The sequence below is a fragment of the Microtus pennsylvanicus genome, chromosome 11 (assembly GCF_037038515.1).
Source record: "Microtus pennsylvanicus isolate mMicPen1 chromosome 11, mMicPen1.hap1, whole genome shotgun sequence".
In the NCBI taxonomy this organism is placed as follows: domain Eukaryota; kingdom Metazoa; phylum Chordata; class Mammalia; order Rodentia; family Cricetidae; genus Microtus; species Microtus pennsylvanicus.
This window is the reverse complement of record NC_134589.1, coordinates 49,792,220-49,816,564: the sequence shown is the minus strand read 5'-3', so window position 1 is coordinate 49,816,564 and position 24,345 is coordinate 49,792,220. Positions and strand designations below refer to the sequence as shown.

The following is a 24,345-nucleotide window of genomic DNA, read 5'->3' as shown; positions in this document are numbered from 1 at the left end:
CAGATCTTAGAGCTAATCAACCTTTGGGCCCTCTACAGTCTGGAATTCCACTGCCTTCTCTGTTACCAAAGGGATGGCCATTTATAGTTATTGATTTAAAGGATTGTTTCTTCACTATACCTTTACAAGAAAAGGATAGAGTAAAGTTTGCCTTCACAGTGCCTACTTAATTCTCATCCTACTAGGAGATATCAATGAACCATCCTCCCACAGGGAATGCTCAAACACCCACCCTGTGCCAATACTTTGTCAGCCAGCCACTGGAAATAATATGTAAGCAATTTCCTAATTCTATAATTTGTCATTACATGAATGACATTTTGCTATGGGATTCAAGTATAGTTACTTTAAAAAGGATGTTTGAAGAAGTAAATAAAGTCTGCCTAAATGGGGATTACAAATGCTACTGAAAAGTTTCAAAGAGGAGATTCTGTTAATTACCTAGGTTACAGGATAGGTTTATGGAAAATTAGAAAACAGAAGGCACAATTTAAAAGAGAACGGTTGTGGCCTATTAATGACTTTCAAAGATTATTAGGAGACATTTCCAGTCTACGACTGGCTGTTGGGATAACACCTGATCTAATAATTCATTTAAACAAAACCTTAGATGGTGATAAAGACTTGAATTAACAGCTGAAGTGGAAAAGGAATTGAAGATTGTTGAGGAGAAATTACAAGAGGCACATGTTGATAGGGTGAATCCAAATCTTAATTGTATTCTAGTCATATTGCCTTTTAGAAATTCTACTACAGGAATTTTAATGCAGAGTGATGATATCATCTTAGAATGGATCTTTTTACCACATAATAAGTAAAAACTTAAAAACTTATGTGGAAATGTCTCTGAATTAATTTTAAAACGTAAATTGAGACTTTGACAATTAGCAGGTATAGACCCAGCAAAGATTATAGTGCCTTTTACTGATGAAGAAATAAAATAGTTATGGGAAGATAACGAACCCTGGCAAAGGTCTTGTGCTAATTTTTTTTGGAGAAATTAATAGCACTTATTCCAAAAGTGATAGACTTAACCTCATGAAGAGAACTTCTTGGATTCTTCCCCAAATTGTATGTGATGCGTCAATAACTGGAGCCCATACATTTTATACTGATGCAAATAAATCAGGGAAGGTAAGTTAAAAATAAGAAGAATTAAGTAAGGTGGAACAAAGCCCTTATAATTCTGTCCAGAAGGCAGAATTAAATGCTATTCTTATGGTACTAAAGGTTTTTAAATAACCTCTCAATATAGTTACTGATTTACAATATGCAGAAGGAGTTGTCTTGCATATTGAAATGGCTGAATTTATACCAGATGATACAGAATTGATTTCATTATTTATCCAGGTGCAAAGCATAATCTGGAATAACCTTTGTCCTATATACATAACACACATCTGAGCCTGTACAGGTCTGCCACGTTCTCTAGCACAAGGTAATGAAGAAATTGATCAATAACTGATTGGAAGTGTGTTGCAGGCCTCTGAATTTCATAAAAAACATGTCAATAGCAAAGGTTTAAAGAAAGAGTTTTCTATTACATCGCTACAAGCTAAGGAGATTATAAAGAGGTTTCCTACTTGCTCTTTCTATAATCAAACACCGTTGTCAGCAGGGAGTCACCCAAAGGGTACTCAGAGGAATGACATTTGGCAGATGGATGTGTTTCACTTTACGGAATTTGGTAAATTAAAATATGTACACCACAACATAGACACGTACTCAGGTTTTCAATGGGCAACTGCCTTGAGCTCAGAAAAGGCTGATTCATTTATCAGAAGTTATGGCCATCATGGGTATAACTGCACAAATAAAGACAGACAATTGTCCAACATGTATATCTAAGAAAATGAAACATTTTTCTGCCTTATTATAATATAAAGCACATGACAGGTATACCAAATAATCCTACAGGACAAGCAGTTATAGAAAGGTCAAATCTTATTATAAAGGATATGCTGAACAAACAGAAAGGGATAGAAAATACCCCTAGAAATATAACCTTGAATTTTCTTAATGCTAATGAGAAAGAAACAACAGTAGCAGAGAGGCATTGGATAATGGAAAAAACTTCTGAATTGAATCAACCGGTATATTTCAAGGATGTTTTGACCTCACCATGGAAACCAGGAGATGTACTGCATTTGGGAAGGGGTTTTGTTCATTTCCACAGGAGAAGAAAAATTAATAGATTCACTTTGAAAAGGAGAAGCCTCTGAAAAAGAGAAATGACAGCTCATCCACAATGGTGACAATCATACAGGTGATAAGGAAACCTCATAAGTATTAGGGCAGGATTCTGCTCTTATCTTTCCAGAAAAGTAGACATCATCAAAAATTCAAGAGACCCTGGATGCTTGAATGCTGACAGAAGAAAAATTAACTATATATTAGTGAGCATCTAGAAAACAGAGTATGGTTTATAAATCAAGGTTTGGGTTATGCTTACATTTATACACACACACACACACATTAATATATTCAGCTGGTTTTGGAGCTGGACAATTGATGGAGGAAGGTCATTGGTTAAATAAAAAGAAACTGCTTGGCTCTCATTGGTTAGGAGATAGGTGGGAGGAGAAAACAGAACAGAACGCTGGGAGGAAGAGGAAGTGAGCTCAGACTCGACAGCTCTCCTCTCGGGAGCAGACACCTCAGAGAGAGACGCCATGCTCCCAGCTCCCAGGCAGACACACACTATGAAGCTCCGACACAGGATGGACAAAGGCTGGAATCTTCCCGGAAAGTGTACCTAGGGGCGCTACACAGATGATTAGAAATGGGCTAAATTAATATGTGAGAATTAGCCTAGATAGAAATGGGCCAAGCAGTGATTAAATGAATACAGTTTGTGTGTTGTTATTTCGGGGCAAAAGCTAGCCGAGCAGGCGGCTGGGGTGTTGGGGACTCAGCCCCGCCGCTCCTATTACTACAGACAATGGCTCTGTTGTTCTCTAAATACAAGCGTGTTGTTAAAGGGAACATTTAGAGTTTCTGTCTCATATTTCGAGCCATCAGGTTTGGTGCAGAAAAAAGACTTTAGGAAAAAAATCTTATTTTCTCCATGTTATTTCATAAATCATGTTCTTCATTTAATGTATGTTTATATGAATGATGTTTAAGTTTTCCATGATGAACAATAGATTTTCCTATAGATCTTTTTCCTGCAGTAATCTTTGAAGTTTCAGGAAGAAGATGGGGCACCACAGCAACAATTCCATCTAGTTGAGATGACATCATGATGCAGACAGTGCTATTATATAACTGCTTTTTTGGGTACCAGCTGCTGAAATGGTGCACCTTTTTAAGACATCCTGGACCAAACTCCAAATAAGAACTTTGAAAAACAAGCCCTATCTATTTACTGCTCAGAAATTTTTTGTAACTATACTAGACAGTAATTTTGAAACTTAACCATCACTTTAATTTTGCAGAATCCCATTAAGAGAACATCGCCCCTATGACAGCGGGAAGCAATTTTAGAAGATGACGCCCCATCCCCAAAAAGCTTGTCCTTAGGATTGGGAACACTATTTAGGGGTTGTTGATTATTACTTATATTAGATAGAGGTGATAAATATGTTTGTTTAAAACAAGGGGGATAGTAATAGTGGGCAATAGAGTGAACACTTGTGAGCTATTATTCATGGATAATTTCCATTGGTAAAGTTTTGTATATTGATACAAGTTCAAATTATATTTATTTTTTTATGTACATTATTTGTACACCTATGCAAAGTTATTTGTCAGATTGTATATATGTATAATCTTATCTATGTTTATGACATTTTATATATTGAGACAACTTTTAGGATATATTTTCATATTGTATTATATATTACTCCTACATCTGATCAAGATACTTACAGACTGTTTACATTTTGAGGTCATTGTTCTCATTTGTTGCACATTTGTTTATAGATTATTTAATATTCTGACATGAACTTTTCGTCTTTAATTTATACAGGTATTAATTATTATAGGCCAATAGTTGCTCATGTTTGTTGTACATACAGTCAGATCAGTTAGGTAATATAGATACATAGAGACTGTATACTGTCTAGATAGGCAATCTTCAACCACTTCAAGGATCTGTGGAACATGGCTTTAAATAACTCAGGGTTCTGTAGACATGAGACATGACTGCTTCTGACAGCAACAGCCAATTCCTGAGAGAATGTTGAGCACCAAAGACACTCCACTTGGAGCTTGTTTTCTTCTTGGCAAAACTTGCCTTTGGGCAAGGAACTGATGATTCCTCAACCAGTGACAAGTTACATGATATACAGAAATGGATAAGCGTGCCAAGACAGGGTAAGATGATTTTGAAAATTTTCCTTCCTCTGAAAATGGTCTGTCAGTTATGCTAGGCCTTGGCCAAAGTTGGTTTCTTCAAGGTTGCAAAATGAGACTTTGGGTGATTGCTCAGGTAGCTAATTGTCTCTGTCATATATCGCTCAGTTTGGAAGCTACTTCATTGTACTTCCTGCCTGCTCAAGTAATATTATCTTCTTCTCATGCCTTTGATGGGGTTGAAAATGATAGTCATAGTTACTGTACTCTTACGATCTAGACAATCCATTTCCTATACAAGACTTAGACTCCATAGGATAGAATGTTTATTAAAACATTTAGCTTATGTTCCTTGCTTAATATTGTTTATGCAGGTTGTAGTTCTAATTATACTTGATATCTGTTCCTAGTATATATAGTTTTGTACTGGGTTTGGAACTCTCTTATTTAAACAAAAGGGGGAGGTGCTGTGGAGCACATTCAGCTCTTTCAGCCAATATCCTTTAAGATACCAACCCACATGGACATGGTCTCTTTTGCTTTAAAAAGCAGCAGTAGTGCTGTACCAGAGGAGCCATGAGGAGAGGTGAGTGTGTATCCGAATGGCCGATGGGACACCCTGGAAAGGGAGCACAGACACTATCCAATCCCCTAAACTATTTGGTCCCTCAGTGGAAGAGTCTCTCCTTGGCTACTGCCTTTCTCTTCTTATCAAATGCCAGCTTGCCCCCAGGCACCCCTTCCCATCTGCAGGGTCATAGGATTCCCCAACTCAGCCTGCTGTGGAACTGAGGGTCTGCGGACAAAGTGGTGAGGGCAACTGCTGCAGAAATTTCTTTGTTCTACTGAGCCTGCACCCAGCAATGCTGCCCTTTTGTCTGTGAGGTCCCTGGCAAGTAAGTGACCTGGATCCTGTATCAGAGGTTCCGTTCGGAGGGCCTTCTTCAGAGTGGAGAGGAGCTGAGAGACAACTCCATTGCTGAGGGGACCTAAGAGAGGGCAGACCAAGAAAAACCCCCAAGTACAGAGGTATCCACAGCAAAGATTGGACCAAGCTGCCAAGACTCTCCTAACAGCATTTGAAGAAAGAAGTGGGCAGGTGCCAATTCAAGAATTTCTCCAACAATCTGAAAAGCAACATGACAACACCAGAATCCAGTGAACATACAACAGGAAGACTTGAACACCCTAATCCATAAGAAGTAGAAGAAATAGACTTTAGATGTAACATTATGAAAATGTTAGAGATCATTAAACAGGATGTGAAAAACTCCTTTAAAGAAATGGATGAAAGCCGGGCAGTGCTGGTGCATGCCTTTAATCCCAGCACTCAGGAGGCAGAGGCAGGTGGATCTCTGTGAGTTCGAGGCCAGCCTGGTCTACAAGAGCTAGTTCCAGGACAGGAACCAAAAGCTACAGAGAAACCCTGTCTCGATAATTCCCCCCCCCAAAAAAAGAAATGGATGAAAAGACTAACAAAAAGTTAGAAGAAATTAATAAATCCCTCAAAGATATCCAAGAAAAAGCAATAAAACAGGTAAGGGAAACAGTTCAAGAACTGAAAACTGAAATGGAGGCAATGAAGAAAACACAAACCAAGAGATGGTAGGAAATGGAAAACCTGGGTAAACGAACAGAAACTACAGAGACAAGTATCACCAACATAATACAAGAGATAGAAGAAAGAATCTCAGGTGCTAAAGATACTATAGAGGAAATAAACACACTGATCAAAGAAAAGAGCAAATGCAACAAATTCTCATCACAAAACATCCCAAAAATCTGGGACAACATAAAAAGACCAAACCTAAGAAGAATAGGGGTAGAAAGAGAAGAATTACAGCTCAAAGACCCAGAAAATATATTCAACAAAATTATAGAAGAAAACTTCCCCAACCTAAAGAAGGATATTCCTATGAAGGTACAAGAAGCATACAGAACACTGAATAGACTGGATCAAAAAATATCCCCTTGCCATATAATAATCAAAACACAAAACTACAGAATAATGAAAGAATATTAAGAGCTGCAAAGGAAAAGGGTCAAGTAACATATAAAGGTAAACCTGTCAGAATTACACCTGACTTTTCTATGGAAACCATGATAGCCAGAAGGTTTTGGATAGGTGTGCTGCAGAAACTAAGAGACCATGGATGCAAGCCCAGACTACTATACCTAGCAAAGCTGCCTTTCACCATCGATGGAGAAAACAAGATATTCCAGGCTGGGCGATGGTGGCGCAGGCCTTTAATCCCAGCACTTGGGAGACAGAGGCAGGCGGATCTCTGTGAGTTCGAGACCAGCCTGGTCTATAGAGCTAGTTCTAGGACAGGCTCCAAAGCCACAGAAAAACCCTGTCTCGAAAAACAAAACAAAACAAACAAATAAATAAATAAAAATAAAAAACCAAGATATTCCAGTATAAAAACAAATTTAAACAATACATAGCCACAAAACCAGCCTCACAGAAATTAATAGAAGAAAAATCACAACCCAGGGAATTCAACAACACCCATAATAACTCAGACATCTAACAACCCTCCAAAAACACAACTCAGAGAAGGGAAACACCCAAAGTCTACCACCAAAAAAAAAAGTAACTGGAGTTAACAACCACTGGTCATTAATATCACTTATTATCAATGGTCTCAGTTTACCTATAAAAAGGCAAAGGTTAAGAGAATGGATGTAAAAATTGGATCCAACATTCTGCTGTTTACAAAAAAACGCACCTCACCCACAAAGACAGAAATTTACTCAGAGTAAAGGGTTGGGAAAAGGTTTTTCAATCAAATGGACCTAAGAAATAAGGAGTATTGCTATGCTAATATCTTTACAAAATTGACTCCAAACTAAAATCAATCAGAAGGGATGGAGACGGACACTTTATACTCATAACAGGAATAATTCGTCACGATGAAGTATCAATTCTGAATATATATGCCCCGAATATAAAAGTACCCACGTATATAAAAGATACATTACTAGAACTCAAAGCACACATCAAACTCCACACACTAATAGTAGGAAACTTCAACATTCCTCTTTCACCAATAGACACGTCAACCAGACAGAAACTTAACAGAGAAATAAGAGAACTAATGGAGCTAATGAATCAAATGGACTTAACAGACATCTATAGAACATTCCACCCAAATAGGAAAGATTATACCTTCTTCTTAGCATCTCATAGATCCTTCTCAAAAATAGATCACATACTCAGTAACAAAGCAAACTTCCACAGATACAAAAAAATTTTAGTAACCACCTGTGTCTTATTGGATCACCATGGAATAAAGTTAGAATTTAACAACAATTCTACCCCCAGAAAGCCTACAAACTTATGGAAACTGACAGTCAACTACTGACCCACACCTGGATCAGGGAAGAAATAAAGAAAGAAATTAAAGTCTTCCTTAAATTCAATGAAAATAAAGACACAACATACCCAAACCAATGGGACACTATGAATGCAGTGCTAAGAGGAAAGTTCATAGCTCTAAGTACCCACATTAAAAAAAAAAAAACGGAGAAAGCTCACATTAGAGACTTAACAGCACAGCTGAACACTCTAGAAAAAAAAGAAGCAGACTAACCCAGGAGTTGTAGAAGACTGGAAATAATCAAACTGAGGGTTGAAATCAACAAAATAGAAACATAGAAAACAATCCAAAGAATCGGTAAAACAAAGAGCTGGTTCTTTGAGAAAGTCAACAAGATTGACAAACCCCCATCCAAACTAATCTAAACCCAGAGAGGGAACATGCAAATTAACAAGATTAGAAATGAAAAGGGGGACATAACAACAGACACTGAGGAAATTCAGAGAATCATTAGGTCTTATTACAAAAGCCTATATGCCACAAAGTTGGAAAATGTAAAAGAAATGGACTTGTTTTTAGATAGGTACTATATACCAAAATTAAATCAAGAGCAAGTGAACAATTTAAATAGACCTATAAATCGTGAGGAAATAGAAGCTGTCATAAAAAACCTTCCAACCAAAGAAAGCTCAGGACCAGATGGGTTTCATGCAGAATTTTACCAGAACTTCCAAGAAGAGCTGATACCTATACTCCTTAATGTGTTTCACACATTAATAGAAAAAGAAGAGTCATTGCCAAACTCTTTTTATGAAACTACAGTTACCCTGATACCCAAACCACACAAAGACTCAACCAAGAAAGAGAATTACAGACCAATCTCGCTCATGAACATGGATGCAAAAATTCTCAATAAAATACTGGCACACAGAATCCAAGAACACATCAAAAAAATTATCTATTATGAAAAAGTAGGCTTCATCCCAGAGAGGCAGCATTGGTTCAACATACGAAAATCTATCAATGAGATCCATCATATAAATAAACTGAAAGAAAAAATCATATGATCATTTCATTAGATGCTGAAAAAGCATTTGAAAAAATTCAACACCCCTTTATGATAAAGGTCTTGGAGAGGTTAGGGATATAAGCATGATACCTAAATATAATAAAAGCAATATACAACAACCAACAGCTATCATCAAATTAAGTGGAGAAAAACTCCAAGCCATTCCACTAAAATAAAGAACAAGATAAGGCTGTCCACTCTCACCATAGTTCTTCAACACAGTGCTTGAAGTTCTAGCAATAGCAGTAAGAGAACATAAGGAGATCAAGAGGATTCGAATTGGAAAGGAAGAAGTTAAATTTTCGTTATTTGCAGACGATATGATAGTGTACATCAGTGACCCCTAAAATTCTTCCAAAGAACTTCTACAACTGATAAATACCTTCAGTGATGTGGCAGGATACAAGATCAACTCAAAAAAATCAGTAGTCCTCTTATACACAAATGATAGAGAAACAGAAAGGGAAATCAGAGAAACTTCACTTTTCATGATAGCCAAAAAAAGTATCTTGGGGTAGGGGCTGGAGAGATGGCTCAGAGGTTAAGAGCACTGGCTCTTCTTCCAGAGGTCCTGAGTTCAATTCCCAGCAACCACGTGGTGGCTCACAACCATCTGTACTGAGATTTGGAGCCCTCTTCTGGCATGCAGGCATACACTGAGGCAGAATGTTGTATACATAATAAATAAATAAATCTTTTTTAAAAAAGTATCTTGGGGTAACACTAACCAAGGAAGTGAAAGAACTATTTGACACTAACTTTAAGGCTTTGAAGAAAGAAATTGAAGAGGATACCAGAAAATGGAAGGATCTCCCATGTTCTTGGATGGGTAAGATCAACATAGTAAAAATGACAACTCTACCAAAGACAATCTATAAATTCAACACAATCCCCTTCAAAATAGCAACAAAATTCTTCACTGACCTTGAGAGAACAATAATCAACATTATATGACAAAAAGCCCAGGATATCCAAAACAATCTTATACAATAAAGGAACTTCCGGAGGCATTGCCATCCCTGACTTCAAACTCTATTACAGAGCTACAGTAATGAAAACAGCTTGGTATTGGCATAAAAACAGAGATGTCGACCAATGGAATCAAATTGAAGACCCGGATATTAACCAACAAACTTATGAACACCTGATTTTCAACAAAGGAAGAAAGAAAGCATCTTCAACAAATGGTGCTGGCATAACTGGATGTCAACCTGCAGAAGAATGAAAATTGATCCATATCTATCACCATGCACAAAACTCAAATCCAAATGGATGAAAGACCTTAAAATAAATCCGACCACACTGAACCTGATAGAAGAGAAAATGGGAAATAGACTGCAACGCATGGGCACAGGAAACCACTTCCTACATATAACCCCAGTAGCACAACATTGAATAAATGGGACCTCTTGAAACTGAGAAGCTTCTGTAAAGTAAAGGACACTGTTAAGACAAAAAGGCATCCTAATGAATGGGAGAAGATCGTCACCAATCCCGCATCAGACAAAGGTCTGATCTTTAAAATATATAAAGAACTCAAGAAACTAGACTGTAAAAGGCTAATGAACCCAATTATAAAATGGGGCACTGATCTGAACAGAGAATTCTCCACAGAAGAAGTTCAAATGGCCAAAAGACACTTAAAGTCATGCTCAACCTGCTTAGCTATCAGGGAAATGCAAATCAAAACAACTTGAGATTCTACCTTACACCTGTCAGAATAGCTAAAATCAAAAACACTAATGATAGCCTATGCTGGACAGGATGTGAAGTAAGGGGAACACTCATCCATTGCTGGTGGGAATGCAAACTTGTGCAACCACTTTGGAAATCAGTGTGGGGGTTTCTCAGGAAATTGGTAATCAGCCTACCTCAGGATCCAGCAATACCATTCTTGGAAATATACCTAAAAGATGCCCAATCATACTACAAAAGCATTTGTTCAACTATGTTTATAGCAGCATTATTTGTAATAGCCAGAACCTGGAAAGAACCTACATGCCCCTCAATGGAAGAATGGATGAAGAAAGTGTGGAATATATATACATTAGAGTACTACTCAGTGGTAAAAAAAATAATGATATCTTGAATTTTGCATGCTAATGGATGGAAATAGGAAACACTTTACTGAGTGAGATAACCCAGATGCAAAAAGATGAATATGATATGTGCTCACTCATTAGTGGACTCTAGCCATAAAAAAAGGACATTAAGTCTATAGTTCACAAGCCTAGAAAGCCAAATAACAAGATCTATCCAAAGAAAAACATATATAAATCCTCCTGGAAATTGGAAACAAACAAGATTGCTGGGCAAAAGTTAGGAGCATGGGAGTTGGGGTAGGGGTGGGGCTGGGGTTAGGGGAAGGGGTGAGGGGGAGAGGGAAGGGAGAAGGGAAAGACTAGGGAGAGCTTGGGGGAATGGGAGGGTGGAGATGGAGGAAGGGCAGATATAGGAGCAGGGAAGAAGATATCTACGTTAAGGGAGCCATTTTAGGGTTGGCAAGAGACTTGTTTCTAGAGGGGATCCCAGGTGTCCACGGGGATGTCCCCAGCTAGGTCCTTGGGCAACGGAGGAGAGGGTGCCTGAACTGTCCTTGCCCCAGTATCACACCGATGTTTATCTTGAATATCACCATAGAATCTTCATCTGGCGACAAGATGGAGATAGAGACAGAGAATCTCATCAGTTCCATGGACTGAGCTCTCAAGGTCCAGTTGGAGGGAGAAGACGAGCAAGGAAGTCAGGACCGTGAGGGGTTGGTCCACCCTCTGAGACAGTTGCCTGTTCTAATGGGAGCTCACAAAATCCAGCTGGACGGGGACTGAACGAGCATGTGATCAAACCAGACTCTCTGATTGTGGCTGACAATGGGGGCTGACAGAGAAGCTATTGATAAAGGCACTGGGACTTGATTTTACTGCATGTACTAGTGTTTTGGGATGCTAGTCTATTTGAACGTACTGTTTCCTAGGCCTGGATGTAGGGGGAGGGCCTTGGACTTTCCACAGGGCTCTCTCAAGCAGGGAGGGGATGGAGAAGGGTGAGTGGAGGAGTGGGAGGGGAATGGGAGGAAGGGAGAAAGTGTAAATTTTTGAATGGAAAAATAAAAATAACACTTTTAAAAAAGCAGTGGTAGCAGTGTGCCCACCGTCTTTCTAACGGCTCCTGCTTCTGGCTGCTAGACTCTGTTCCTGGTTGTGCAGCGGACTGTTGTCTAGGACAGTGATCTGTAAGTTTTCCCCTTAAAGAAATAACCCTTTTATTAATCATAATTCTAAACTAGTATGGGGTTATCTTGTGACTTACATCATCACTGATGGGAGTGCGAATTGATACAGCGACTTTGGAAATCAGTATGGGGATTTTTTGGGCAATTAGGAAACAATCTACCTCAAGACCCAGCAATATCACTTTGGGGCATATACCCAAAGACACCTCAATCATACCTAAAGTACATATGCTCAATTATGTTCATAGCAGCATTATTCATAATAGCCAGAACCTGGAAATAACCTAGATGCCCCTCAACCGAAGAATGGATAAAGAAAATGTGGTACAGTTACACAATGGTGTACTACTCAGTGATAAAAAATAATGATATCTTTAAATTTTCAGGCAAATGGATGGATCTAGAAAAATCCATATTGAGTGAGGCAACCCAGACACAGAAAGACAAATATAATATGTACTCACTCATAAGGGGCTTTTAGACATAAAGCAAAAAAAAAATACCAAACTAGCCCAGAGTCCACCAGCCCAGAGAACGCAGACCACAAAGAGGACCCTAGAAGAGACATACATGGATCTAATGTACATGGAACGTAGATAAAGACAAGATCTTCTGAGTAAATTGGGAGCATGTGGGTCACAGGAGAGTGTAGAAGGGGAGCGGGGAGGAGGAAGGGAAGTGGAGAAAAATGAATAACACAATAAAAACAAGGAAGGTTGAAATCCATTGCCTAAGGAGCTTATGTGTTCCTTGTTGGATGCTTTCAGCGAACTAGCTCAGGCAAATTTTCTCCCATTTTAACATTTCTCCTAATAAAGTAGTTTATTTTATTGAAAAGAAAGTTCTACAAGAATCCTTCTAAAGTTATTCAAAACAAAGCCAAAAAATCATATCAATCAAACAAACAAAACCCCAATGACCATAGAAATAGGAGCACTTCAAAACTCCTTCTAAGAAGCCAGTACAACTCAAACATGTAAACTAATAAACACACACACACATGAACCACACAACAAAACAAAAATTTATCAAAAGCTACATGCCAATTTCCCTAATGAACATAGATGAAAAAATTCTTAAGAAACATGCAGTGATATTTCACTTGTACATTATTAAATAAAGCAAGCCTGAACATCAGAGAGTTAAACCCCTAGTCATCCTTACAGGACCACTCCCACAGGGTATTTAAGTGGGCTCCCAGAGGAGGAACACGTGGTCCCAGATTTGGCATGTGGCCCCCAGTTTTCTGTCTCCCCTGCCATGCTCTCGGCCACCTGAGAGTGCAGCATTTAATAAATCATAGGCATTTTAATTCAGTTTGTTTTGACCTAATTGGATTTCTTTGTGCCGGCCTTATGATTTTTTCCTAAGAATATGAGCCAGTGGCTGGGAGTTTTGCTTTTCTGACTTTCAGGTTGAACCTCATTATCTGTGTCTGTGGTTTTAAAAAATTGTGTTACATTAATGTAAATAACCGGTTATTAGGAAGAAAGTGACCAGAATAGGGAGTGGCACAATAAGGAGGTATGGTTTATTTTGGATGACATGTGTAACTGTGGAGGTGGGCTTTGAGGTCTCTTATGCTCAAGCTGTGTCCATGTGAACACAGACTCCTACTGCCTGCAGATCAAGATGTAGAATTCTCAACATCTTCTCCACATGTTTGACTGAATGCCACCATCTCCCACCATGATGATAATAAACTGAACCTCTGACAATTTTAAGGCAGCCCCAATTAAATGATCATGTGTATAGGAGTTGCCTTGGTCATATTGTCTCTTTACAGCAACAGAAACCCCAAGACTCTATATAAACTAATTAAGATAATAAATCATATAAATGGGTCTAAAGAAAAATTACATGATTATCTCAGTAGATGTATAAAAAGTCTTAGACAAAACTCAAAATTCCTTCATGAGAAAAGTTGTACAGAGAACAATATCAAAGGACCCATACTTCAACACAATGAATGCTCTTTAGAACAAACACAGAGTCAACATTTTCCTAAATGGAGAAAGATCTCAAAGTAATCCTATTAAAATCATGAATAAGATATGGTTGTCCACTATTCTCATTCCTTTACTTTCTTTAAAATATTTTTTCTCATTTTACTTTTTATTCTATGTGTAATTATGTTTTGCCTGTATACATGTCTATGCAGTGCCTTCAAAGGTCAGAAGAGATTGTCAGATACCCGGGGAACTGAACTTACAGACAATTGTGAGCTGTCATGTGTGTGCTGGGAATTAAATCCAGGTTTTCTGAAAGAACAGCCAGTGGTCTCAAATACAGAGATACTTTTCCAGCACTCCCAAATTTCTTTTCAATATAGTGCTCAAAGCAGTAGCTGGAGCAATAAGAGAAGGAAATTAAATGGAAACAAGTAGGAAAAGAAGCCAAATTCTCTCTATTTACACATGATATGACATTATACATGTCTTTGCTTCACTTTAAGAAGCTCATCTCACCTGAGCAGTGAATTAAGACTTTCAGCTGGAGGCCACCTTGTTCCAGGAGCTTCCTAATTGGGGTTGTACCTACTTACCCTGATACCCTTCTCCAGTCTTATGGAGAGCATGATGCTCTTGCGGTGCTGCAGGGAAAGGGTCCTGCTCTGGGAACACGAAGTTCCCACACCTATGCTGGTGTATTCTACTCTGTTGTGTGAGTCTCCAGTTCTTTTGAGCTGTAGCTCCCTCATATAGGACTCTGACCTCATGTCCCACAGGGATAGGTAGCATCCTACAATGTAGTTCAGATTGTCTCAAGCTCAGATTATTCCTGATTAATTTCACCTGTTCTGGTATTATAGGACTATATCCACAACGAGTTAATAATCTTATATTTGAAAACTTAATATTTTCGTATTGTTGGATCCAAGACTTCAAGGTGGGTATAGTGTCTAAGAGACAGAGAGATTCTGACAAACTTCTTGGGTGCTGAGGTACATATTTCAAATAATAAGTGGCATTTGTGAGCTAGGAAGGAAGGTGAGCATATTTAAAACACAATTCTGATAGACAATGAAATATGAACATGGAAGCTTGTGATTGAGTGAAATTGTTTCAGGGGAACAACTTGGAAGCTTGGAATAGTGATGACGAGAATTGGGAGAACAATATGGCTGGTAACCTTTAGGAGGAACATTTTTAGGGAGAGAGATATGATCAGGAGAATATCTGCTATAATATTATCAGTGGAGTCCTCTATAAGGCCCGGGTGCAAGGGCCTTCGTGTGTGCAGCTTGATTTCGTGAGATCTGCACCTGTTGGAGAGGTGGTAGTGGGAGAAAGGGTGAGCAGTACTCTGATAATGAAAATGAGACATAATCTGTAGAAGGACTTTTTACATGTCTCACAATAAATGATGCAAAGGTGATATCTAGGAGTGACGGCTTTTGGCTTTGTAGTTTTATTCTGAAGGCTTATTGTAGCCAGGGAAGTATGCACTTTGAAGGGAGAGACAAGGGTTATGTGTGGGCAGGACTTTCACAGAGTAGCACCAGGATGAAAGAGTAGGAAGTAGTTTCCCATGTCCCTGCATCTGTCCCTATGTGCTATGAGCTTGGAAAAGTTAACCTCTCCCTCTAGACCATGAGCACTGAAGAGGGGGTGCTATTTCGGTGCTGGTAAAGAGGAAGAGGCAAGGGTGTTGCCTGCATAAGTTAAAATAAGGGAAGTTAGACTAACGCTGAGGCAAGAGCTTTCCCTGTCTTTAGGGTATATCTCAAGGGAAGAGAACTTCTTGGAAATCTAGGAGCTGCATGACCCTTGAAATTTCAGAACCCACTCATATTTTGATTGAACTATGGGTGACATTTGGACTAGGTTTACTTTGGATAACCATGGATTTCCAGTTTCTTCAAGGATCAAATGCAACTTGGGTACTACCGAGCCCAGAGGGATCATCTCTAGCCTGTGACTCTTAGCATTCCTCCATGTCTCCTCTGATTTTACATTTGAGTTGCTTGTCCCAGGTCCCCATACAGTGGCAGGCTCACCTGTAAGAACCTCCTTCTATGTTATGTGGACTAGAAGTCCCATTCCCAGCTGTCAGCTCTGCTTACATTAGGCTATGAATCCAGAGATGTCAGGTTCTCATTTATCAAGTCCCTTACCTGACATCAGAGTTTCTCTCAGACTTCTTAAATTTAAGTACAGTCGTTTTAAGGAGCTTTGGAGGGTAATCTGATCCACGGAGGGTGTGATTGATGAGCCTGGAAATGATGAAGAAAGGTTCATGAGAAGAAACAGTGGTTGTGTTTGTCAGAGGGGCAACAGTGGGAATCAGGGTCAAGGCAGGGGTCCTATCTGCTTACCCTCATATTCTTCTCCTCAGCCTCTTACAGGTAAGGCAGGGACACAGCCCTCTACTGGGACCCTGTCATTCACACACCTATTCTAGTACTCTAGTACTTTGTGTGAGTCGCCATTCCTCTCTGAGCCTCAGCTTCCTCATGTGGGTCCCACAGGGATAGGTAGCATCTTACTGTATAGTTCAGGATTGCCATGAAGTCTGGTTCTTCCTGAATTAATTTCATTGGTTCTGATACATTAGGAATATATCCAGGACCAATAAGCATTCTTATTTTTGTGGACTTACGCCCATTAGACAGAAAGATTCTGAGAAACTTCTCGGGGGCTTATGTACACATTTCAAGCAATAGCTGACACTAAGTGGCACCTTAGGGAGGAAGGTGAGAGTCTTCAAAACACAGTTTTATTACGCAGTGAAATTTGAGCATGGAACTTTGGGAAGGAGTGGAATTATTTTAATGGAAGAATGTGAATGATGAGAATAGTGACAAAAAATGAGAGAAGAAACCTTTGGATAGCATAGGGGCAAGTTTTTTTGTGGCAAGAGAGACACGAACAATCTAATCTCCACCAAAATATCATCCCTGGAGTCTTCCCTAAGCCCCAAGTGCAAGGATCTTCTTGTGTTCAGCTTGAAGATGTGAGATCTGCACATGCTGTAGAGGTGGCATCAGAACAAAGGCTGAGCAGTGTGAATGCTCAGATAATGAAACCGAGATACTCTCTCTGGAATGGCCTTTTCTAAGACACACATTAGATGATGTCAAGGTCACAACTAGGGGTGATGGCTTTTGAATCTGTTGTCTCCGTACTTAAGCCTTGCTGTGTGAGATGATTCAGAATTAATTTTGAAGTTAATACAAGGTGTGGGCAGGACTCTCAGAAAGCAGCAGCGGGATGGAGGCTGAGAAAATCTTTCCTCAGACTCCCATTGTTCTGGATTCCACCCATGCATGTATCTCTGTGTGCTGGGAGCTTGGACAAGTTAACCTCTCTCTCTAAACCTTGTGCACCGGAGAAAGGTGGCGACTTTGATGCTTGAGAAGAGGAAGAGGCCATGTGTGGCCTGGGTTCATTGAAATAAAGGAAGCCAGACTGAAGGGAATAGACCATCTTGGAACTTCAGGACCTGTATGATCCCTGACATTTCAGAACCCACTCATGCTCTGCACTGAACTCTGGGTGCCCTTTGGACTGTGCTCACGTCTGTCCCCCATGGGTTCTAGGTTCTTCATGTGTCATGTGTAACTATAGAACTGCCGGGCCCAGTCGGGTCATATCTAGCCTGTTTTCTTGTGTGTGACTTAAAAGTTGCATTCCTCCGTGTCTCCTCTGATCTTCCATTTTAGTTGTGTCTCCCAGATCCCCATACAGGTAGAGGCTCACCTGTGAAGAGCCACCATCTTTGTGGACTAGAATTCCATTCCCAGCTGCCAGCTCGGTTTAAGTTTAATTCTGAATCCAGACTCCTCAGTTCTCATTAAACAAGCCCCTTACCTGACATCAGAATTTCTCTCAGATTTTCAAGCACTGAGCTCAGTAGTTGTAAGGAGTCTTGGATGGTAGTTGGATCCATGTAGCGTGTTATTGTTGAACCTGGAAAAGATGAAGAAAGGGGCCATTGGAAGAGACAGTGGTTGTGTGATTGTCAGAGTGCCAGCAGTAGGCTTCAGGGGAATAAGAGCGAAGTTCTTACAAGCTTACCCGCATACCCTTCTCCAGTCTCACGGAAAGAATGATGATCTTTTAGGTGATGCAGGGACATGGTCCTGTCCTGCATGCAACCATGAAGCTTATACACCAATGCTAGTCTACCCTAGTCCATTGTGGAAGTCTCCATTCCTCTCTGAGCCTTAACTCCCTCATGTGAATCTCTAACTTCATGTCACACAGGGGTAAGTAGCACCTTACTGTCTACTTTAGATTTGCCTGAAGCTCAGATTTTTCTCTGCATTAATTTCATTGGTTCTGATACTTTGGGAATATGCCCAGGACTGGTTACTAATGTTAGTTTTGAAGTCTTATGATTAGTTCTTAGTGTTTGATTCAAAACTTCAAGGTATGTATAGCATCCATCAGGCAGAAATGTTCTGAGAATCTTCTTGGGAACTGAGGTGCCTTTTCCCAAAAATAGCTGACAATTTCTAAGAGGCATCTTAGGGTGGAAGGTGAGAGTCTTTAAAAAACAGTTTTGATACACAATGAAAATGAGCATGGAAGATCTGGATGTAGTGGAATTATTTTAATGGAATAAGTTGAAAGATGGGAACAGTGTGTAAAAAAATGAGAGAAGGAACCAGTTTTTAGCATAGGAGCTTTATGTCAGGAGAGACATGAACAGTCTAATGTGCTGCCAGACAATCAGTGAAGTCTTCCCTAAGCCCCATGTGCAAGAACCTTCTGGTGTGCAGCCTGAAGATGTAAATCTGCACCTGTTGAGGAGGTGGCAGCAGAACAAAGGGTGAGAAGCATCAGTGATCAGATATTGAAACTGAGACACCATCTGGTCCATGGCTTTTTCATGATAGACATTAGATGGTGCCAAGGTATCAATGAAGGGCAATGACTTTAGACTCTGTAGTCTTCATTCTCAAAGCTTATGGTGGGGGAAGGAAGAATGGACTTTGAGGGGAGAGAAAACGGTTAGGTGTTTGCAGGACTTTCACAGAGTAGAAGCAGGATGAATGTGGAAGAAATTCTTCCCCAGGTTCCTATTTTTCTGTACTTAAGGCCTGCATGTGTCACTATGTGCTGTGAGCCTGAACAAGTTAACTTCTCTTTCAAGACACTGTGCACTGAAGAGAGTTGGCTACTTTGATGTCTGAGAAAGGGAAGAAGCAATGGTGCTGCCTGATAAGTTGGAGTAAGGGAAGTCAGACTCAAGCTGAGCCAGGAGCCTTCCTTCTACTTGGGAGTCCACCTCAAGGGAAGAGAACTTCTTGGAACTTCAAGAGCTGCATGACTCTGAGATTCCAGAATCCACTCAAATTTTGAACTGATCCCTGGGTTCTATTTGGGCTAGCCTCACTGTTGACCACCACAGGTTCCAGTTTCTTCATGTGTCAAATGCAACTTAAGCACTACAGGTCCCAAGAGAATATTGCTAGCCTGTGATTCTTAGCATTCTTCCATGTCTCCTTGGACCTTTCATTTTAGTTACCTGTCCCAGGCCTCCATGCAGGTGGAGGCTCACCTGTGAAGAACCACCATCTATGTGGCCTAGAATTCTCATTCTCAGCTTCCAGCTTAGCTTAAATTTAGTTCTGAATACAAATTTGTCAGGTCCCCAATTAACAAGCTTCTTACCTGACATCAGAATTTGTCTCAGCTTTTCAAGCCTTGAGTTCAGTAGACGTAACGAGCCTTTGATGGTAGTGGGAATCATGTAACTTGTGAATCCTGAGCCTGGAAACAATGAATAAAGTGACAAGCAGAGAGGCAATTGTTGTGTGATTGTTAGAGAACAGGGCTAGGATTCGGAGCAGCAGTACTGGGGTCCTTCAATATCACCTTCATACCCTTCTCCAGTCTCATGGAGAGAATGATGCTCTTGGACCTGCTTCAGTGACAGGTTCTCACACTGGGACCATGAAGTGCACACACCTATGTTGGTCTCCTCTAGTCTTATGTGTGAGTCTCCATTCCTCTCTGACCCTCAGTTTCTTCATGGGGTTTCTAAGCTTATGTACCACAGAGACAGGTAGCATCTTACTATGTAGTTCAGAACTAGGCTTAAGCTTAGATTCTTCCTGCATTAATTTCACATGTTCAGGATTCATAGGAATATGTCCACTACAAGTCCATAATCATATTTTGAAGCTTTATAATTTTCCTTAGCCTTTATTCTAAAATTTCAAGGTAGATATTAATGTCCATCAGACAGAGCGATTCTGAAAAACTTCTTAGGGACTTAGGCACATATCTCAAGCAATAGCTGACAGGTTTTAAGTGGCATCTTTGGGAGGAAGTTGAGACTGTTTAAAACACATTTTTATTACACAATGAAATTTGAACATGGACGTTCTGGATGGGGTGAACTTGTTTTAATGGAACAACTTGGAAGCTGGGAATAGTGAGGAAAAGAAATGAGAGAAGGAATCTTTTGGTAGCATAGCAGGAAACTTTTTGAGAAGAGAGATACTTGAACAGTCTAATCTCTGCTACGGTATCATCAGTGGAGTCTTCCCTATGGCCTGTGTGTAAGGATTTCCTTATGTGCTGCTTGAAGATGTGAGATCTGCACATACTGGAGAGATGGCATCTGAATGAAGGGTGAGCAATGTGAATGCTCAGATAATGAAATAGAGATACTGTCTTGGGAATGGCCTTTTCCAAGACGCACGTTAAAGGATTCTTAGGTAACAATTGGGGTGATGGCTTTTGACTCTGTAGTCTTCATTCTCAAGCCTTAATGTAAGCTTGGGTAAGAATAGACTTTGAATGGAAGGAAAGGTTTTGATGTGGGCAGGACTTTCACAGAGTAGCAGTAGAACTCTTAGAACTTCTGGAGTTGCAGCACCCCTGGGAATTCAGAAGCCACTCATACTTTGACCTGAACTCTGGGTGACAGCTGGGCTAGGCTCACTGATGACCCCCCATGGGTTACAGATTCTTCATGTGTCAGATGAAAATTCTGCATTGCAGATCCCAGAGGCATCATTTCTAGTCTGGGATACTTAACATTTTGCCATAGCTCCTTTGACCATTGACTTCCCAGGTCCCCATACAGGTAGACTCTAGCCTGTGAAGGACCACCATCTATATGGAGTATAAGTCGCATTCCCTGCTGACTGTTCAGTTTATTTTGGTTCTAAATCCAGAGTCATAAGATTCTCAATTAACAAGCTCCTTACCTGACATCAGAATTTGTCTCAGATTTCCAAGGTCTGAGCTCAGTAGTTGTAAGGAGTCCCGGAGGGCAGTGGGATCCACTTTGAGTGTTGTGGATGAGCCTGAAAGATGAAGAAAGAGACATGGAAAGAGACAGTGTTTGTGTGATTGTTTAAGAACCAGCAGTTGGAGCCAGGGTAGCAGCTCTGGGATCCTACCCGCTTACCCTCATACCCTTTACCACTCTCTCATGGAGAGAATGATGATCTTACACCTGCTTCAGGGACATGTCCTACATGGAGACCATGAAGTTTATACACCAATGCTGGTCTACTCTGTTACTTTGTGTGAATCTTCATTCTTCTCTGAGATTCAGCTCTCCCATTGTGGGTCTCTGACTTTATGTTGCACAGGGATAGATAGTATCTTATTGTGTAGTTCAGACTTGCCTCAAGATCAGATTATTCCTGCACTAATTTCATACATTTTGGGATTACAGGAATATGTTCAGGGCCAGTTAGTAGTCTTATTTTTGATGCCTCTAATTCGTTTATGTTTGATCTAAAACTTCAAGGTGGGTGTATGATCTATAAGACAGAGCAATTCTGAGAGAATTCTTGGGGACTCAGGTACATATTTCAAATAATAGCTGACAGTTACTAAGTGGCATCTCAGGGAGGAAGGTGAGAGTCTTTAAAACACAGTTTTGATACACAATGAAAATGAGCATGGACATCAGGGAAGTAGTGGAACTGTTTTAATAAAACAAGTAGGAAGGTGGAAATAGTGAGGGAAAGAAGTGAGAGAAGGAACCTGTTGTTAGCATAGGAAAAAGCTTTGTGACAAGAGAGACATGAACAGTCTAATGTGATGCAATTTATCAGTGGAGTCTTCCCTAAGCCCCATGAGCAAGAGCCTTCTTGTGTGCAGCCTGAAGATGTAAATCTTCACCTATTGAAGAGGTGGCAGCAGAACAAAGGGTGAGCAACATCAATGCTCAGATAATGAAAATGGGACATAATTTCTGGAATGGCTTTTTATAAGACCAACATTAAATGATGCCAAGGTGACAACTAGGAGTGGTGGCATTTTTTAAAAATGGCCTTATTGAGCTATGTGATTTTCTGCACTCTCCTCTCTTCCTCTCCCCTCTTTCTCCTCTCTCCCATGGTCTCCATGCTCCCAATTTACTTAGGAGATCTTGTCATTTTCTACTTCTTATGTAGATTATATTCATGTATGTCTCACTTAGGGTCCTCTTTGTCGTCTAGGTTCTCTGGGATTGTGAATTGTATGGTGTTTTTTCTTTGCTTTATGTCTAAAAGTCACTTATGAATGAGTACATATGATGTTTGTCTTTCTGGGTCTGGGTTACCTCACTCAATATGAACTTTTCTAGATCTATCAATTTGCCCACATATTTTAAGATGTCATTTTTTTCCAGCTATGTAGTACTCCATTGTGTAAATGTACCACATTTTCCTTATCCATTCTTCACAAGAGAGGCATTTAGGTTGTTTCCAGATTCTGGCTATGTTATGAACATAGTTGAGCACATGTACTTTTGGTATGATTGATGTTCCCTTGAGTATATACCCAAAAGCAGTATTTCTGGGTCTTAAGGAAGATTGTTTCCCAATTTTCTGAGAAATCGTTATACTGATATCTAAAGAGGCTGTACCAGCTTGCCATCCCACCAGCAATGCAGCAGTGTTCCCTTGACCCCACATCCTCTCCTGCTTATGTTTTGATCATTGCCATTATTACTGGTGTAAGATGAAAGGGGTGACGGCTTTTGACAATGCAGTCTTCAAAGCTTATTGTGGGGAAGGAAGAATGGACTTTGAAGGGAGAGAGAAGGTTAGGTATGGGCAGGACTTTCACAAGGTGGTAGCAGGATGGTGTGGAGGAAGGGTTTTATTGCTCTAGATATTTTCTCTGTGTATCTCTGTGTGCTGTGAGTCAGGACAAGTTAACATCTCTTTCCGGACCTAGTTCACTTGAAAGGGTTGGCCTGTTTCATGTTTTAAAAGAGGAAGACACAAGGGTGTGGCCTGTATAAGTTGAAATATGGGAAGTCAGGCTGAAGCCAAGGCAGGAGTCTACTGTCTCCCTGGTTCTGTCTAAAGGAAGAAACCTTCTTAGAACTTCTGGAGCTGTATTATCCTCGATATTTCAGAACCCACTCATATATTGAGCTGAACTCTGGGTGACATTTGTGCAAGGCTCACTGCTGACCCCCATGGGTTCTTCTTTCTTCATGTGTCAAGTGCAGCTTCAGCACTGCATAGCCGAGAGACATCATTTCTAGCCGGTGACTCTTAATATTCCTCCATCAATCTTCTGATTGTTCATTTTAGTTGCAGGACCCACATAGGTGAAGGCTCAGCTGTGAAGAACCCCCATCTATGTGGACTAGAAGTCCCAGCATAGCTGCCAGCTCAGATACATTTGGTTCTGAATCCAGACTTCCCATGCTCCTTTAGTGGTATACTATTTGTGTTTTAATAAACAAAGCTTTCCTGAAGATCAGAGTGCAAAGCAGCCATACTAGTTAGATATACAAGCAAGGGAGTGGTGGCACACACCTTTAATTCCAGGACTTGGGAGACAGAGGCAGATGGATCTCTGTTAGTTCAAAGCCACCCTGGGCTACACAAGATAGGATCTGTCTAAATGAGAAAGAGAGCACACACAAAAGTGATCCCAGCACTAAGGAGGTCGAGACAGAAGCGATATGACAAGACAGAGAGAGGAATATGAAGGGGAAGAGACAGGAACTCAGTGGACTGTGAAGTCTTCAGGATTCGTGGATACAGGATCTTGCCCATTTCAGTCTGGGGTAGAGGTAAAAGCTAGTGGCTAATTGCTTTGCTTTTCTGATATTCAGGTTGAGCCCTAGTATCTGTCTCTTGATTTTTATTATTTGTGTTGCAGGTTCCCTTTTAACAAGCCCCTTACCTGACATCAGAATTTGTCTCAGGTTATTAAGGTTTGAGCTCAGAAGTTGCAAGGAGTCTTCAAGGGTAGTTGGATCCACATAGGGTGTGATTGTTGAACCTGAAAATGATGAAGAAAGTGCAATGGGAAGGGGTAGTGGTTGTGTGATTGTCAGAGAAGCAGCAGGAAGAGTCAGGGCAATAAGGCTGGGTCCTACCTCCTTACCCTCATACCCTTCTCCACTCTCTCATGGAGAGAATGATGCTCTTACACCGGATGCAGGGTCACCTTCCTTCACCGGGACCATGAGTTCACACACTAATGCTGTTCTACTCTATT

At 40.2% G+C, this 24,345-nt stretch overlaps 1 protein-coding gene across 4 annotated transcripts in view; it reads right to left on the bottom strand.

Moving 5' to 3' along the window:
* LOC142860480 (NACHT, LRR and PYD domains-containing protein 1a-like) overlaps positions 1 to 24,345 on the bottom strand; it is a 65,329-nt gene that overhangs the window by 36,101 nt on the left and 4,883 nt on the right. For all 4 annotated transcript variants that reach the window (XM_075991798.1, XM_075991796.1, XM_075991795.1 and 1 more), the window contains exons 4-8: positions 24,028 to 24,126; positions 21,090 to 21,188; positions 19,543 to 19,641; positions 17,734 to 17,832; positions 16,038 to 16,136 (exon numbers count right to left, since the gene is read on the bottom strand). In XM_075991798.1, the coding sequence (XP_075847913.1) occupies positions 16,038 to 16,136; positions 17,734 to 17,832; positions 19,543 to 19,641; positions 21,090 to 21,188; positions 24,028 to 24,126 (495 nt within the window). The remainder of the gene's footprint in view (positions 1 to 16,037; positions 16,137 to 17,733; positions 17,833 to 19,542; positions 19,642 to 21,089; positions 21,189 to 24,027; positions 24,127 to 24,345) is intronic.